This window comes from Ammospiza nelsoni, chromosome Z (genome assembly GCF_027579445.1).
Source record: "Ammospiza nelsoni isolate bAmmNel1 chromosome Z, bAmmNel1.pri, whole genome shotgun sequence".
NCBI lineage: Eukaryota > Metazoa > Chordata > Aves > Passeriformes > Passerellidae > Ammospiza > Ammospiza nelsoni.
Window position 1 is genome coordinate 32,433,878 of NC_080669.1, and position 15,847 is coordinate 32,449,724.

At 39.9% G+C, this 15,847-nt stretch overlaps 1 protein-coding gene across 3 annotated transcripts in view; it reads right to left on the reverse strand.

The window, feature by feature from the left end:
• Window positions 1-15,847, reverse strand: part of NTRK2 (neurotrophic receptor tyrosine kinase 2) — a 197,847-nt gene that overhangs the window by 45,461 nt on the left and 136,539 nt on the right. For all 3 annotated transcript variants that reach the window (XM_059493179.1, XM_059493183.1, XM_059493181.1), the window contains 2 exons: window positions 6,380-6,510; window positions 622-794 (listed from right to left, as the gene is read on the reverse strand). In XM_059493179.1, coding sequence (XP_059349162.1) covers window positions 622-794; window positions 6,380-6,510 — 304 coding nt within the window. The remainder of the gene's footprint in view (window positions 1-621; window positions 795-6,379; window positions 6,511-15,847) is intronic.

A 15,847-nucleotide genomic window follows, 5' to 3' on the forward strand; every position in this document is an offset into this window, starting at 1 on the left:
TGTTCATAACTTCCTGGATCATGGGTTACCTATTATTGTGAACCTTATGTATCATCTATTTATCTATAATTGCTCTATCGACAAATTTCAATTTCCTACGCACATTCCTGAACAGCTTTATGAGATAGAGCCCTAATCTGGACCCCAAAGTGTAGCATTTTCCAATTCACAGAAGTTTCCATAGCTCACAGTTTTCTTGCTGCAGATTTATAGCGGCCTTCTCAAAACACTGAGAAGAGGGAAGAGAAAAGGGGTTAGTCTTCAGAAGCTCTCTGACACCTACAGATAGCAATAGGTGTTGAGTGGGATTTTTCAAGTGCTACCAGAAAGCCTGTAAGAAAATCATTCCTACTGTAGGATTTATAACCAAACATTTCAGAATACATGGAAATACATTGGAAACAATATTTCTTTGGTACAAAGTTTGATTTAATGGTACTTCCAAACAGTCAAAGAAACAGAGCCCCACATCCTGGTACAAAAACCAAGAGTCTTACAATTTGTTTTCCTAGGTGTCTGCTTTTTCCAGTGGTAGCTATTAATTTCACACTAAGTACCAGTAACAGCTACCTTTTCTGCCCACTTTTGGCTCAGGATCACAACACATGTTCATGGATTTACCTGAGGAATTTGTTAAGATCTCCATGCTTCATATACTCAAAGACCATGATGAGTGGATCACCCTCAACACAGACACCATAGAATTTGACAATGTGCTCATGTTGCAGGTTAGTCAGCAGTTCTGCCTCACGGTGGAAGTCCTTGCGGGCATTATCACTGGCATCTTTCAGTGTCTGGTGAAGAAAATGAAAATATAAGGAAGGACAGATGTTCACAGAAGGTAGGAAATATGTGGGATAGCCCTGTAAGGGTAAGATAAGGACACAGTACAGCATGGTGGATGGAGGAAGTACTTTCTAAATAAGTCTTTTAGAAATGCAGATGTGATCTGAAGTGCAATTAAATAATGGCAGTACAATTTTCATTCTCCTGCCACATGTTGTTCCAAACAAACAGTTTTCTTGTAAGAGAATGTATGAATACTCATGCTCTTGCTGTGACAAGTGTTTTCCAAACACAGAACAAATAAACTGATCTCATCCCAGAAATATACTAGTACACAGCTGGTTTGTATCCTTGAGCATTTAACTCAAGCAACCCCTAGTATCCTGCTGGTATTTACCTTTCTTGTTTTTTCTTTAAAATAAAACTCTGCTTGTTTAAAATACATGGTGTTATTGTGGATGCATTCTTCATGTACTGCTGATGTTAGTCCCTTAGGTAGATTTATACAAATGTCCCTGGACCAGAGTAACCTAAGATTTCCGCCAAAAATTTCTTTGAAATTCTGTAAATCTACTCACATGACTAAGATTAGGCATATATGTAAGTAACTGGAGGTCAAATCCTAAAGTGATAGACATGGAGGAAAGCGGGTGCACAGAGAAATTCTGGGACATCACTGGATCAAATAGGAAGCTTAAATGTCGTATAATTAAATAATACTAATTTAACTGTCACACATAGGCAGCTTCTGATTTCTCCTTACAAACCACATTTCAAAAGCAAGAAAACACTTCCATGCACAAAAAAAAAAAACCAAAAAAAACCCAAAACTTCTGACCCCAATTAAATGAGGAATAATTATAATTGACAATAAACCACTAATAGTCTCTGTAGTCAAGAGGTACAGTGGTTCGCTATACTAATTCAAAAAATCTTTCTAAAACCACAAGAGAAAGATGGCAAGTTACTAACATTCACAATTTATTCTTCACAGAAACTGCTGTCTGGGCTCTGTACCTCTGGATTTTAACAATATCTAGGTTTAATACAATGGAAGATAAGACACAAAAGTAGTGGTGATGTTTTAACTAAAGATGCCTTTTTTCTGGCCATCTAGTCCCTTTACTTTCTAACCTGAATTAATATGTAGACCATGAGACCAACTACACTCACCAGAACAGAAACAGAGTAAGTTGATACTGTCCAATTTTTCTGCCAACAAACTGAGATTTAGCAGCAGTTGTCATGGTTTGTTCAAGCTTTTGTTCAACAGGGACAATTCTGTCCACTTTTCTAGTATTATATGTGTGCATGTGTGAAGAAGAGGCTAGAAGGTGACTGTTGGAAAAAACACATCTTTTACTTGTGATACCCCAATCCTGGGTCCTGAAAACTGAATAGCTACCATACTAAAATTCAGATGGGGGGACAAGGACTAGGGCAGCATTGATTGCTGTCTTCCAAGTTCAGGGACTTTTATCTGTCGATTTCAGCCTCTGTGGATCCTAGAAGCAAGAGAAGGCACTCATGCCTTACATGTCCCTTCTCTGAGGAATGTACTTCTGAATCTTAACATACCTTCATGCTCAGAATCCTTTTTTCCACAAGCTTTGCCAATGATCCAACAGGGATATTGCTTCATCAAGGCTTCACTAGCCACAATATATTAGTATACACAGCTTCCCACTGGACATCAAATTTGCTTCCCACTATGGGCTACACACAATCACATCTGAACTGAGCAAGGGCTGGAATTGAAGTGTTTTCCAATACTTTCAGGCTCTGGGATGATGCTTTAACATGATGCAGGCAACAACCCACAGTCCAGTGTATCTTACATATACTGAAATCACTTGTAATAATTCTGTTGTCCCTTGCGTTTCCTCTGGTAGTTTCATATATGAAGAAATTGGACTGTAATTGTTCTCAATAACAGAATTAGAAAAACAATTAATACAAAACACATTTTAAAATTATAGCAATCTGGAAAAAAACTGCCAGGGAGAAGTAGAGGCTGATCCTCTTTCCAGCAGGCTCTTTCCCTGGAAAGACAGTAAAAATGCTGACAGCTCTGTCCTGTGAGGATGGCATATTGTATATTTGAGAAGATGCTTTTTATCTCACAGAAACGGCAAAATTATCATATGACAGAGCAGTTGCCATGGCAATTCCACATTTTCTGTCAAACAGCAAAATGCAGAGAAGTCTAAAACTCAGGTGAAACTCATGCAGGGTTTCTACTACCATGGGCTGACTAGAATTTCTGTCACCCACCATCACAAAATCTCCTTTTCATTATTTCATGCAGTGCACAGAATAGACACAATGCATGAGAGAGAGCTGGCACAGTCAGGCAAGGAGGAGACTGGAAGGTAAAAAAATTAATATGTATGTAGAATTTACATAGAAATGACATTGACTAATGCATTTAGCTTGTTCTCAGTACAAGAAAAAAAGAAAAAACCAAAATAAAAACCTAAGAGCACAAAGAGAGGAAAGACATATTAATTATTATTATCATTACTGACAAGAATGCCAAAGCTCTGCATACAAAGCACTTTCACCAGTTGACAGGAGGTTTTCCCAAGTAAGATCTGAGATTCAATCACATGTGCTTTCCAGCCACTCCACGTGGTCTGTGCTGCCCTGTGCTCTGCAGTGAGTGTGGGCTCCGACACCACTCTGTCTGACACCACCTGTGCCACTCTGACACCGCAGAGCTGCCTTCATGGGCAATCAGAGCAGCAGCAGGAGCATGGGGCTGTCACCAGCAGCAGCAGGACTTGGTAGCCAAACTCTCAAGGCAGCTACATGACTACTACTATTACTTTCCACTGTTTCAGCCTTCCCCTACAAAATAATTGCTACTGCTTGCCATCAACATACGAGACCTGACTGGTATGTCTCCTCAAGAAATGAAGGGGTGGTTTTGAGTCTTCTCAGAACTGAAGGTCTGAAGAGAATTGGAAATCTTTGGTTTTCCTGTGCAGGTGCCTTGGCAATGTTTTTGATCTCACACACACAGCAGTCTGCTAGCTGAGCAAAACCTCCCAGGGGAGACAGAGGCAGCTGCTAACCTGTGCCTTGTCAACCTCACCTCCCGCTCTGGATAGGCCACACTAGCATGAGATTAGATTATGCCTGGGATTCAATCCTATGAGGAGACAGTAGTGAGCCAGGCCTGAACAAACCTAGCAAATGCCCTCAAGAAAACAGTAATTTTTCCTTCCTCCTCCCTCTGCTCTCTAAAAGTGCCTGATATGATGTGCTGTGGGGTCAATGCTAGTCCAAAACCCAGGTTTTGTCCTACGAAAAGTATTTCCAAGCACTCTGTGTTATCTCCAAAAACCTCACACTAATCAAAACCAATTTAAACAAATTGCCTTTCTCCTCTTTAAAGGAGCAAAAGCTCATACTCTTTGGTATTTTATGCTAGGGCTGATCTTTTGTATCTTTGCAGATTTTTCTGGGCCTCTTAGCTCCTAAATAATTTGCTGCAGGAACCTCAGCATTTTGGATACCAGCTGACTGATAAGAAGGGAACATGTTGAGTTCAAAGGAGGGATGCTCAGGGCCAGGGATGAGCAATACAGTTTTCCAGCAACTGGCAGGCACAGGGAGCTGACAGGGACCACTAGCCAACCTGACCCCCATTGCGCAGTTGAGGCTGTGCCTCCTTGCTGCTGAAATCTCCCTGGCACCACCTTAGTCTTCAGCAAGCACCTATGCCCAGGGGCTCACCAAATATATTTCATAGTGATTGGTGTGTTCTGGTTTTACCCATGGTGCTGAAGCTCCCTAAAGCTGTTGTTGTGCATCAGGAGGAGCTGCTCATTGCTGCTGGAATCCAGGTCTGCTCCTCTACTACTGACTCAGTGATGGAGTCCAGACACCATCCTCCACTGAAGTGCAGGACAGCTGTACTCCAGTGGAGGCTCCATCCCTCGACCTCCTCTCTGGCTGAGGGATACCTGTTATCTGAGGTTGGTAACCACAGTGAAAGAGACAAGCATCAGGAAATTAACCCCTCATTTATGTGAGGACAGTATTGACTGGCTCAGTTCACCAAAAAATTTCCTCTGTGACCACAGCTAGAGTCACATCTTTAAGAGCCAATGACAGAAACATAAAATGGGAATAACCTGTTCCCAGAGGTAATTCTTCCCACAGCTGCCTGCAAGATTCTTATTAAGGACGCTGTAAAGAGAGGATTTGATAAGAAAAATATATAAAAAACCAAAATCATATGAGAAATTGCCCAGAAAATGCATAGATTTGTCATCTAGGTCTACATATGGAGACATGTGTACCTTTAAAGGCTGAATACTCTTCCATTTGATTTACACTGAGAATGAGCAGCAGACAGAGCAGTGCACCATTTAACAACAAAAGTGCTAGACTCCATTTAGACAGGACTTTCAAAAGGAACAAGTAAATGGAAATACTTTAGTTTTGCTTTAATCAAGCAGTTCTCTAAAGTGATAGAGGAAAGGCCATTTCCATTGAAACCACTAAAATACAACAAAAAATTAATGCAGATCTAGTTTTGTCACCTCCTATCTCTTGCTTTTTCCTGTCTATGCTATATCCCTTCAGGGCTTAATTTTTTTTCTCATCAGTCAACATGACTGAACTACTCCAAGTATTGAAAAGCTTATAACCTTGGCAAAGCCAAAAACCTATATTTGATGGAGCACTCTACAAGACTATTCTCCCTTCATGTTCTTCCATTGTCAGACCCAAGACTCTATTTCTTGTTACCAAATTCAAAAAGATGATCTACATGATTTCTTTTACTTTGTGGTTTCCTCCAAAATGCACACATGGTTGTCTAATTGTGACCTGTCAGATAAAATTATTTTCTGGTCACTTGGCATATCCCAAATTCTGGACATCTATTCCCCCTGAACTTAATGAGATATTTCAAGTGCTGGACACCTCATTTGGTTTTGGCAGAATGCTACAGATGGAGATAAAAGATTGTTTTCAGGGAAAGTTTTCAAACTCTGAGAGTGTAGTTTCACCAATACTGTTTTCTAGCTACATCCACAGCTAAGGCCAACAGCTAACCTCAGTTCTTGAATTTTGGGAGAAAAATAGGGCTTTGTGCAGAGAAGAAGGCTTGGTCTCCAAGCTATACTAATGAAAACTACCCACAGACAATTTCAGTTGCTGACTAAAAGAATGGCACAGTCCTGAAACAGAAAGCTGATCTTTGCCTAGCAATTATACACATAACCTATTCACTTAGCTAGTAACAGATCATTTTTTGGACACACATATATATCACATGCATTTTTAATAACCTAGGCATTATTTTTCACTAACTGTTCTTCAGACAGACCATAAAAGATTTTGCCCCCTCGTGATGCAATCTGTTTCCTCCCTTTCCTTATATGATTCAGGTCTCCTTTTATTATCCATAGCAAGATCAAATACCAAATTCTCTTAACACTCCATTAGCCTTGTGAACTCTTCTACATGTTCAGAACAGTTACACTGGATTATGGAATAGGCAAACACGATCATTTACAAACAAAAACAGCATTAGCTGCAACCATGAATTAATAATGGCAACCCTAGACTCTTTTACCTTCACTGCCACCAAGATCTTGCCCTGCTCAGGACACAGGTTATAGCATTCCGCCAGAAAGACTTTCCCAAAGGCTCCTTCTCCCAGTTCTCTTTTAAGAACAATATTGTGCCGCTTGATATGATGCACAACTGTAAAAGAAGACAAAATAGAGGTCAGAAGGGAGCTGCAAGGTCAGGATGGGATGGAGCCCATGCTTACAGCCACATGGAGAAAGGATTACCTGTAAAGTAGGGAAGGAATAAAAGAGCCCACATGTCAGTTTTTACCATTTTCTGCAAAAAAGACTGAGTTTATATATTTGTATTTGGAGGGTAGTGCATTTTTTGGATAAGAAGACATGGAATTAAGAGTCACCTGGGAACAGGCCATTTATCATCATGGATTTTAGGATGACTGCTGCAAGGCATACATAATATCTAATGCTACTTTTTAAAAAAATATTAGGACAGTGAATCAGAAAACAAACAAAGCCTTTCTCACTCCTTTTCTACTTTTGTACCTTTAACAATAGCAGAACTCTCCTATTCAAATCAAAAAAGTTTTAAAATTAACCTAAACCCAAGGCGTCCTCTAAGAAAACCCAATATGTTCCCTTTCAACTAAATACAACTTAACAGTCTGGTTTACTTACTACTTGTAAGCAAACCACTGCTTTCCCATGTTTCTCACAAACATGATTTACAGCATTGATCTGAAGTAAAAGAAACAAAAGATGGACAAAGGTTTTAGTCCACATAGCAGACAGAACCTTAGTTCAACTGCTGCCCAGAATCAATTGATTCAAACCCTGAAGCCCAGGAACATTTTTTGACTTATTTTACATTCTCCTTTCAGCAAAAGCTTCCATTAAAATCTTTAATATTTAAAATACTGTACTAAATTCTGTAGACTACATTATCAATTTACAATGTTCAAGCTAAATAAAGCAGTTCTAAGGGCAGTTTAGCTGCCAATAGGGTAGACAGCTTGTGTTGCTGAAACTGTACAATCCAGACAGCATCTGCTGATGATTTTAACCTCAGTACACTTAGCTGTCTTTGCAAATGCTGAAATTTAACCCTGCCTGGAAGAAGCCCATTTGCAACTTAAATTCTAAACACAGCAAATTAAATAGCAGTGCACAGGCATCAGGGTGTCTTTGCAAGGGTGAAAATCCCACCTTGGCTGCTCAGCTGCAGGGACCAGGACTGAACCCTGCCAATAATTTAGGATCTAACCAGACGCAGACCGACACCTGCCTGCATACTTGGTCACAGGCCTACTCCAGACTGGGTGACCACTTGCAAAAAAACCACCTTCCCTCCATGACTAAAGGAGGACTGCTGATGATAACATTAGTAGGGAGAAAGGGCACAGCCTGTCCCTATTCCTATCACCAGCATTTGGAGAAAAGAACCACAGCTTACATGAGAGGAAAATGTGTGTCCCACACCCAAAGCCTACAGCAACCTAACCTGAGCATCCTGCATGTAAATACACTTCGTTTCCCTGTTTGTGGACATGAGGGAAATCCGGAGCTGGAGCAGGCTCCAGAGTGAGCAATCCAGCACACATGTGCCATCTTGAGGCGGGCACACACCTGAGGGACAGATCTCCACCAGATCTGCTGGCACCTGCCAGAAGGCCCCGGCCAGTGGGCAGGCAGGCTCCCCGTGCCCTGTGCATGGAGGGGGAAGACTGGATTCTCCCCACAGCCCACCAGACTCACCAGGCTTTGCTGCTTTCCCCACAGATGGTGGCTGCAGGGGGGATTTTCATAACCTCCTTTTTCCAGTGGCAAGTCTTCTAGGAGAGGCTGCACATCCCATAAGGTACACATGAAATGAGACTGCGCAGTAGTTACATTTTTTACTCTTGTCACATACTGGTGTAGCATAAAATTAAGTTTTGTCATGATGATGCTTTATTGGCCAACTACCTTGGGAGGTCCCCAAGTATGAGGGGTCTGCAGTCAGTATGAGGTTGCTTTTATTTCATTTCCTTCTCAGCACTGGCTTTGCAAGAAAGGCTCAATATGTAGTCAGCACAAGATAGGCCTGAATCAAAACACTCCTTTTCCCCATGGACACAAGTTAACCAGCATCGCTGGCCTCTGCTAATACTGGCCACAAGGTAGACCAGAAGAGCTGAAAGATTGCTGCTCTGGCATGGCACCTGAGCTCCAGAGTGTGGCACATCTCATCACCTGAGCTTTAATAATGACTGATAACAAATGAGTGCTACCCCCTGTCCCCAAAAAACTTGTCATCCTACCCTTCCTCTTGGGGAGTTCTCTTTCCCTCTGCTTTACTAGTATTGCCAGGAGGATGCCTCTGTTCCTTTCCCAGAGGGGAAAGGCAGCAAAGGCCATTTTTAATTTTTTCCTGCCCACAGCTGCCAAAGACTCGGTGATGAAGACAGTCTGAATTTTGTGTGGGTCCTCTCCATTTGAGCCCATTATACTGGTAATGTTTGGCCCAGAAGTACAAAGAAGTTTTTTTGTGAAGCTCCTGGAGGACTTTACAAACAATAGAGTACAAATAAATAAAAACCACACTCAATACTTCTTGGTAGTACACTTACAACTGCTGTTAAACACTCATATAAACCAGGCATTCGAATAAACAATCCATCCTGTAAACCAAACTGTAAAATCTGAAACACAGCAAGGTGCAGAAGAGATCTGCACAGAATGTATTTGTAACTTGTTATGTTCTATCCATTACTGTTAGCTTTTTGAACTGTGCTGAGTTACCAAACAAATAAAAAACTACAGTATGACTAAATGGGCAGAGTTTAAACATAAGAACAATGCAACTAAATCAAACACATATGATGTGATGGATATATAAGCTAAGGAAAAAATCCATTTAGCACATTCAGGGCCACAGCCATAATGACACTGTCTTAAGTGGGAGGATACTTGAGCAGGAGATACACTAGAAAATTCAGGTCAAAATCTGCTTTCAGTTACTATCAGGATAAAGCAAATTATCTCTGTTAAAGTCCAAGAGATTATCCTGGATTTACATTGAAGAAACAATGCAGAATTTGGTCAAAGAGGACATAAACAAAAAAAGTCATCTCATAACACTGTCTCACAAGAAAAGGTACACAAACATTCAAATGACATCTATGTATCTCCCTTTGATCCTAAATGGCAATTGCATTTGACCTGCTATTTGTACTTTTAAGAGCATATAATCTCTGGTTTTAAATCTTAACTGATAACTGTAAAAAAAAATAGGTTTCATTAACTTGAAAGCCAAGCAAGTTGAACCTTGCTTCATATAAAATATGAAGCAAGACAAAACAAATTAAAGAAGGGTAAATGCTGAAAAGAGGCTAAGTTAAAATAATACCCACACAGCTAAATCCTTAAAAGCAGGGGGCTCCCATGGATGACAGGGAACCAGAGACAAGAGGGAGTACAACTACAGAAAAAGTCTCTCCTCTCATCTCATGTTCTCAGAAGCATCTCACCAAAAGTGTTGGACGTTTAGGTATTTTACTCACTAGCAGACAATATGTCACACTGGAAATGATGCAATATATATTTCCAGGTATGGGACTCTACTCCTTAGGTGACCTACCTTTGATGGTGAGGCTGAACAGACAGGGTCACACTACATTCTGGAATTAGCTCCAGCAGAGCAGGCAACTCAAGATCACCTCATCACATTGAATTCCCTGAGTTGGACATGAATGAATCCAGCCAGGGACAGAAAGATACAGTATGAATTATTAACATTTTTTTGCCCATATTTAAAAAATGAAATGTGACAGAGTGAAAGTGTTTCCCCTTGGTCACAAACAATAGGTCTTAACATTTTACCACCACATGTGACCATTATACCATCTAAGCTGACCTTCTAAACTATATGGAGCATAATATTGAGCTGAATGACTTGTATGTGGCAGAAGACTGTCTCCAGAAAGAGACTGTGCCAGTCTTGTTTTGAAAGTCTGGACTATCCCTTTGTTTTCATACATAATCATTTCATTGCTTATAAAAATGCATGCCTTTTTTTTGTCTCTTAATCATTAACTTGTCTGGCTTGCATATGCCTCCTTTTGTCTTTAGGGGACTTTGATAGTTTTAGTAGCCTTTTCAGGTTTGGTATTAAACACATGTAGTCAACATCCTTCTTGCCCTTCTCGGTGAGGCAAAGAGACAGAAGTTCCTTCCCCCAGGAAAGCATTTTCTTTAGTTCACAGTTATTGTCTTGACTTTTCTCTGGAAAATTTTTAAATATCCCTCTAAAAGAAGTTGTTTCCAATAGATTTTTTTCCAACTGGAAGCCAGTCTCCACAAGGTTGTGATAAAAACATAAAATAAGCTCCCTATATCTCTTCACATCCATAGATTACACTAGTCCTTTCAAGGCTGGACTTCCTAAGGAGCACAAAAATGAAATACTTATGCAGTATTCATGTGAGTGTCTCATCTTGTAGACCTCACCCAATCACAATATCACAAATGTTGTAGGTTTCAAATGTGTTCCCATCGACCTCATGAGAAGAGCAATGAGATTCATGAAGAGACCGAAATACGGACTCACTGATGGACAATAAAGAGACAACAGCTGTCAGGCATTACTGCTCACTGAACTACCAACACTGTAAGATCCTTTTGTGTTGCACACCCACTTAAATTATCTGCTGAGTCTGCTTCTGAGGATACTGTTCTAAATTTTGCTAGTGGTGTGCATGTGGGACAGTCCTGATGAAATTTGTCGTACCAGGGCTCAGCAACGAGAATGAGAACCTTCAAGATGCCAAGAAACCTGGCAAGGTGATATTATAAACATAACCACAGCTGCATAAATAAAAAGCAGTCACAGAAAAGACTCAGCCTGCGATGTGACACAAGGTCCCACAGAAAAAGGTTTGCAAATTTCTTCATTTCTTTTCCCACTATTTCTATTGTAATTGTGGCCTGAACTATTTCTAAGACCTTGCTAGAAAAATACGGATGTAAATGGCCAACTGTTTGTTTAGATAGTGTATCAAATTTTTACAGCATTAGCCACTCACAAAGAAGTTTCTGCTGGAATCCTATAGAAGAAGGATACAAATTTACTACAAAGAGCATGCAGCAAGTCTAGACTGGTAGCTATCAGATTATGCAATAGCAGCATGTTTGCAGTTTCTACAAGATATTGCCAGAATAGAAATTTTGGCTTATTGAGATATCTACTCTCTGACACGGCAAGAAAAGCCAACAAAAATGCCTTTATTTTTTTTCAACCTTTTGACCTGTCAGCCTTCCCTGGATGCAGAAATAGGTTAGCTCAGTTGTATATTTCTGATTATTTAATGCATTTGTCCCATACAGCATTCATTTGTTATTATCCTATATGGATTTTTGTGTAGTGCTATTGTTAATTTTTACAATGTAGCAGCAACAGCTGCTCATGTAAGGCTCATGCCCAGCTGTTGTAGGTACAAATGAACAATGTTTTCATGTCTAAATATATATACATTTTTGTTTATATATATGTGTGTGTGTGTGTAAAGGTTCATATATACATATATTTGTGTATGTATATACACACACATCACTATGTATACATATATATGATAGTCCACAACTGAGAACCAACTCACACTTTTTCAACTGAAGTAAAATAAGCTGACAGAAAATCTCCTCTCAGTACCTTGGTACTCTGTTCTAAATGAAAGGTGCTGGATGGTACCAGCTATAGAAAACTGAGTAGGGAGGATTCACAGAACAATAAGGCCAGAAAGGCACTTGGGCCTTGTAACATCACCTGCACAAGTCCATCTTCTGGAGCACTTTGAGTCTTGTTTTGTGTCTTTGAAAAAACACAGAATCATTCAAGAGCTGTAAACCAGTTATCTCTTGGGCGGCCATCAGTGATTTGTCAGGTTTCTCACAAGCATTAGATCCTAAATGGGCTTTAAGGAAGGGATGGCTCATTTAGGATCTAATGCCAGGTTGAACAACAAGTGATCTTCCTGGATGAACTGGAGGCATTTATGAAAGACAAACAAGTGACTGTCAGGGGAATGGCATAATTCCCAGGCACTTACTTCCTACTTGTCTGGAGTTACATCTGGTAAATCAAATAAATCTGTGATTGCTGCAGCTTAACCTTTCAGTTGCTTTGTTTACAGCTTAAATCCTCCCAGGATATATATTTAAACCCCAGAATTTTTATTTTACTGGTTTAGAATTAGACTTTCTTTTGTAACAGAGCTCTGCAGCATCTTGGAGGGTGCCCAGTTCTCACCTGCCCAGAGCAGCAAGGGCACCACAGATCTTGTCCACTGTAAACTCATTTTGCTGTAGCTGGCATGGCTCTTCTCTGTCTGGAACTCAAGTGTTTACTGTCTTTTGGGGTTGCTACTTGATTCCTGGTGAGCCATTTTACTGTATTCTTTTTTTTCACAGTAGTTTATTTGGTTTAGTTGACCAAGATCCTGTCAGCTTGGCTATAGACAGCTATGATGCTATAATTTATTACATCCCTATATTCAAATAAGCATTACTTAAGGATAAATACTAACAAAAATGCTATCATTGTCTTAAATGCATGAGTCTGATGAGCTTAATTCACTCTTCATAGAAAAAAAATAAAGTAAACAGCTTATCTATACAGAAACTTGCCTGTGCATATTAAAACTGAGGTGAACAAGACCCTCAAGCAAGCTAAAACTGATCTTTTGCATGCTAAAACAATTGGGACATATCAGAATAGCTGAAAGCTTAATTTGGCTGCTTTCAAAAACAGTACCATATATTAATCATCCTGCATTTCTCTTTCTATGATGTTTCCAACCTACTAAAAGCTTTTCAGCACAGTATAGTAAATCAGCTTTAAGCAAAAAACTGACCTGGAATGCTGACAAGAACTGCCTTTGCAGATATGAATACACTTAATTTATAAATGCCAATCTCAATGCACTTCTTCCAAGAGGTTAATCATCATATAACTTAGAGGTAGTTGTGTGTGAGTGCTGTGTAAAACCTGTTAGTATTATTTTATGGGGGCAAATCTGGTCTGTCTTTCATATTTAACTGGAGACAATGATCTCAACATGAACATCCTTCCTGTTCAGACTTGGAAATCCATTCCCTCCACACGATGCTCATCTTTAGGAATCTTCTGTATTACAGAAATAGGAATACTTGGCAAAGGATGGGAGAATACCATGTAGCATATCTCATATAATAGATACTTGCAGAGGGAGAAGGGCCAATGAACACACTGTCTTCTAAACATTAACTCTTTTCAATCTCTGTTTTCAGGAACAGACATAGGCTGAAAGGCATCCCAGGATGCAGGCCTGAGAAGTAGGACCTGAAAGAAACTACCTCCAGAGATGAGCCATATCCAAGCTTAGAGTAAATGCGTATAAAGGTGACATTCAAAGGAGATTGCAGTGGTTTTGATCTACATTTATCTGCTTTGCTTTTTCTCTTCTCATTTTAAAAGGAAAAGGAAAAGGAAATAATTTTGTGGCTCTATGTTGCAATAATGAGCGATGTAGGGACCCCAGGCAGGTGCAAAGGAGTGGTCTTTATTGTTACTGCTAGGTAAGGCTTTATAAAGCCTTACCTATCGGTAACAGCTCTACACGAGGGAGTACAGAAGGGTTTTACTGATGGCCTTTCAAAACTAAATATGAAAAGAAAATGGAGCTTTCAAGCTTGTGAAAGAATTAACCAAATGCTTGTCTCACAGTGGAAGTTCTATTTCCTTTTTTAAAAGTTAAGCACATACTCAATCTTTACCTTTTTCCGAGCTATCTGAAAGACAGCATAACATCTGATCAACAGTGTTACATGGGTAGGTCAGCCCTTTTGCAGCTAACTGAAAAGAGAATATTAATGAAAAAATCATAGCAGCATGACAGAACCCAGTCTTATAGATCACGTTTGAGCAAATTATTTACCCTTTTCTTAGGTTTTTTTTCCCAATTCCTTCTACCAGGCTGCAAGACACTGTGTGGCTTTCTATAAGGAAACCCAAATCTTACACATTTTTACCTTATGCTTTGCTTTCTTTTAGCCAATTGAAATAAACCCTTCCCCTAAGCACAAGGCTCAGTTTCTGCCTGCTTCCTTAACTGTACACAACTAAGGCTTTGCTGCTACACGATTGTTCTTATGATTCTGTGCGTACCTCTTTCTCTCCTGGATTTTGTCGTAAGTGGTCTTTAAACACAATTAAAAGTTAAGGGTTTAGCCATTTCTGAGGAGGATCCCCAAATGACAGATAAAGACACTGGACGCTGCAAACAACCAAATTGTAAAATCTTCCTCCCCCTGCATTATTTACTAAAAAACAAACTCATCAGAAAGAAGAAATTACATCTCGAGTCTTCCTACACATTGAGATGGCAGGAACATCAGTTCACCCTCTGTCCTATGCGGACATAGAAGGGGTTAGCATTATACTGCCTGAGCCTCATGTGACAGGAGAGAAGACCAAAACATCATAAAAGGGGAACAAAACTGGACAAGCAGCTATTCCCTTTAACAGACTTGCTGTCCTTCAGCATTTCTGCCTTCTTCCACGGTGAGGTACTTGCTCTGCTTTTGTTTCAATTCCGGACTGGCACATCTTTTTGTTTTGCAACATGCCATACACAAAGGCTTATATCCCCATAGGGCATTTTCCCCTTGGCCCTGCTACTGTTTCAGAATTCCAGTGCTTATGATGTAATTGACAGCACATGGGTATGCAGGGCACACCCAGAAAATTCATCTTCACCACTGGGCTGTGACAGATGCCTCTACAGCAGCCACAGTGCAGTCAGAAGATTATTACATTGTACTACCTTCAAACAAAAAGACCTTCAAGACTTCCCTTTTAGGTCAACAAAATGGATTCACAAAGGGTTTGCAAGACTGAACATGCTGGGGGTTTTTCAGGATCAAAGCCCTAACAATTGCAAAGAAAAGATGACTTTTCTTTTGTCTTGTTATAAATGCACTTGGGAAAAAAATTTCTATGTTTCTACACAAGCATAGCACATGCTTAATTTTTCAAGTTTGAAAAGACCTTATTGCTTATTGCAGACCACACATCACCTCCTCTGCTGATCCGATTCTTCTCTCCTGCATTCTTCAAAGGACTAATATAATAAAGTATATGTTTATACAAAACAAATTATTTCCTGTGTAAAGGCCATGAAGTTTCTAGTCTGGGTGATTTATCATTCTTCAGGGTCTGACAATCTTCCCAAGTCCTAGCGAAGGATGCAAATTACACTGGACTATGCTCCTTGCATTGACCTTTGCAAGCAAACAGTGGTACTCCTACTTGGGCATTATTTGTAAACTAGACTAAACTATAGCCCAGCCAGATTTGAGAACCCTAAAGGTTTTTGTGGTTTTTTTTTTAAATAACAATGAGATGAGAGCCTATTCTAATTGTCCTAATAGAAAACCTAGCCTGCTGCATGATAAAGTGAGAAAAGAAAACTGCGACTTATCAGTGGGAACAGGAGGAC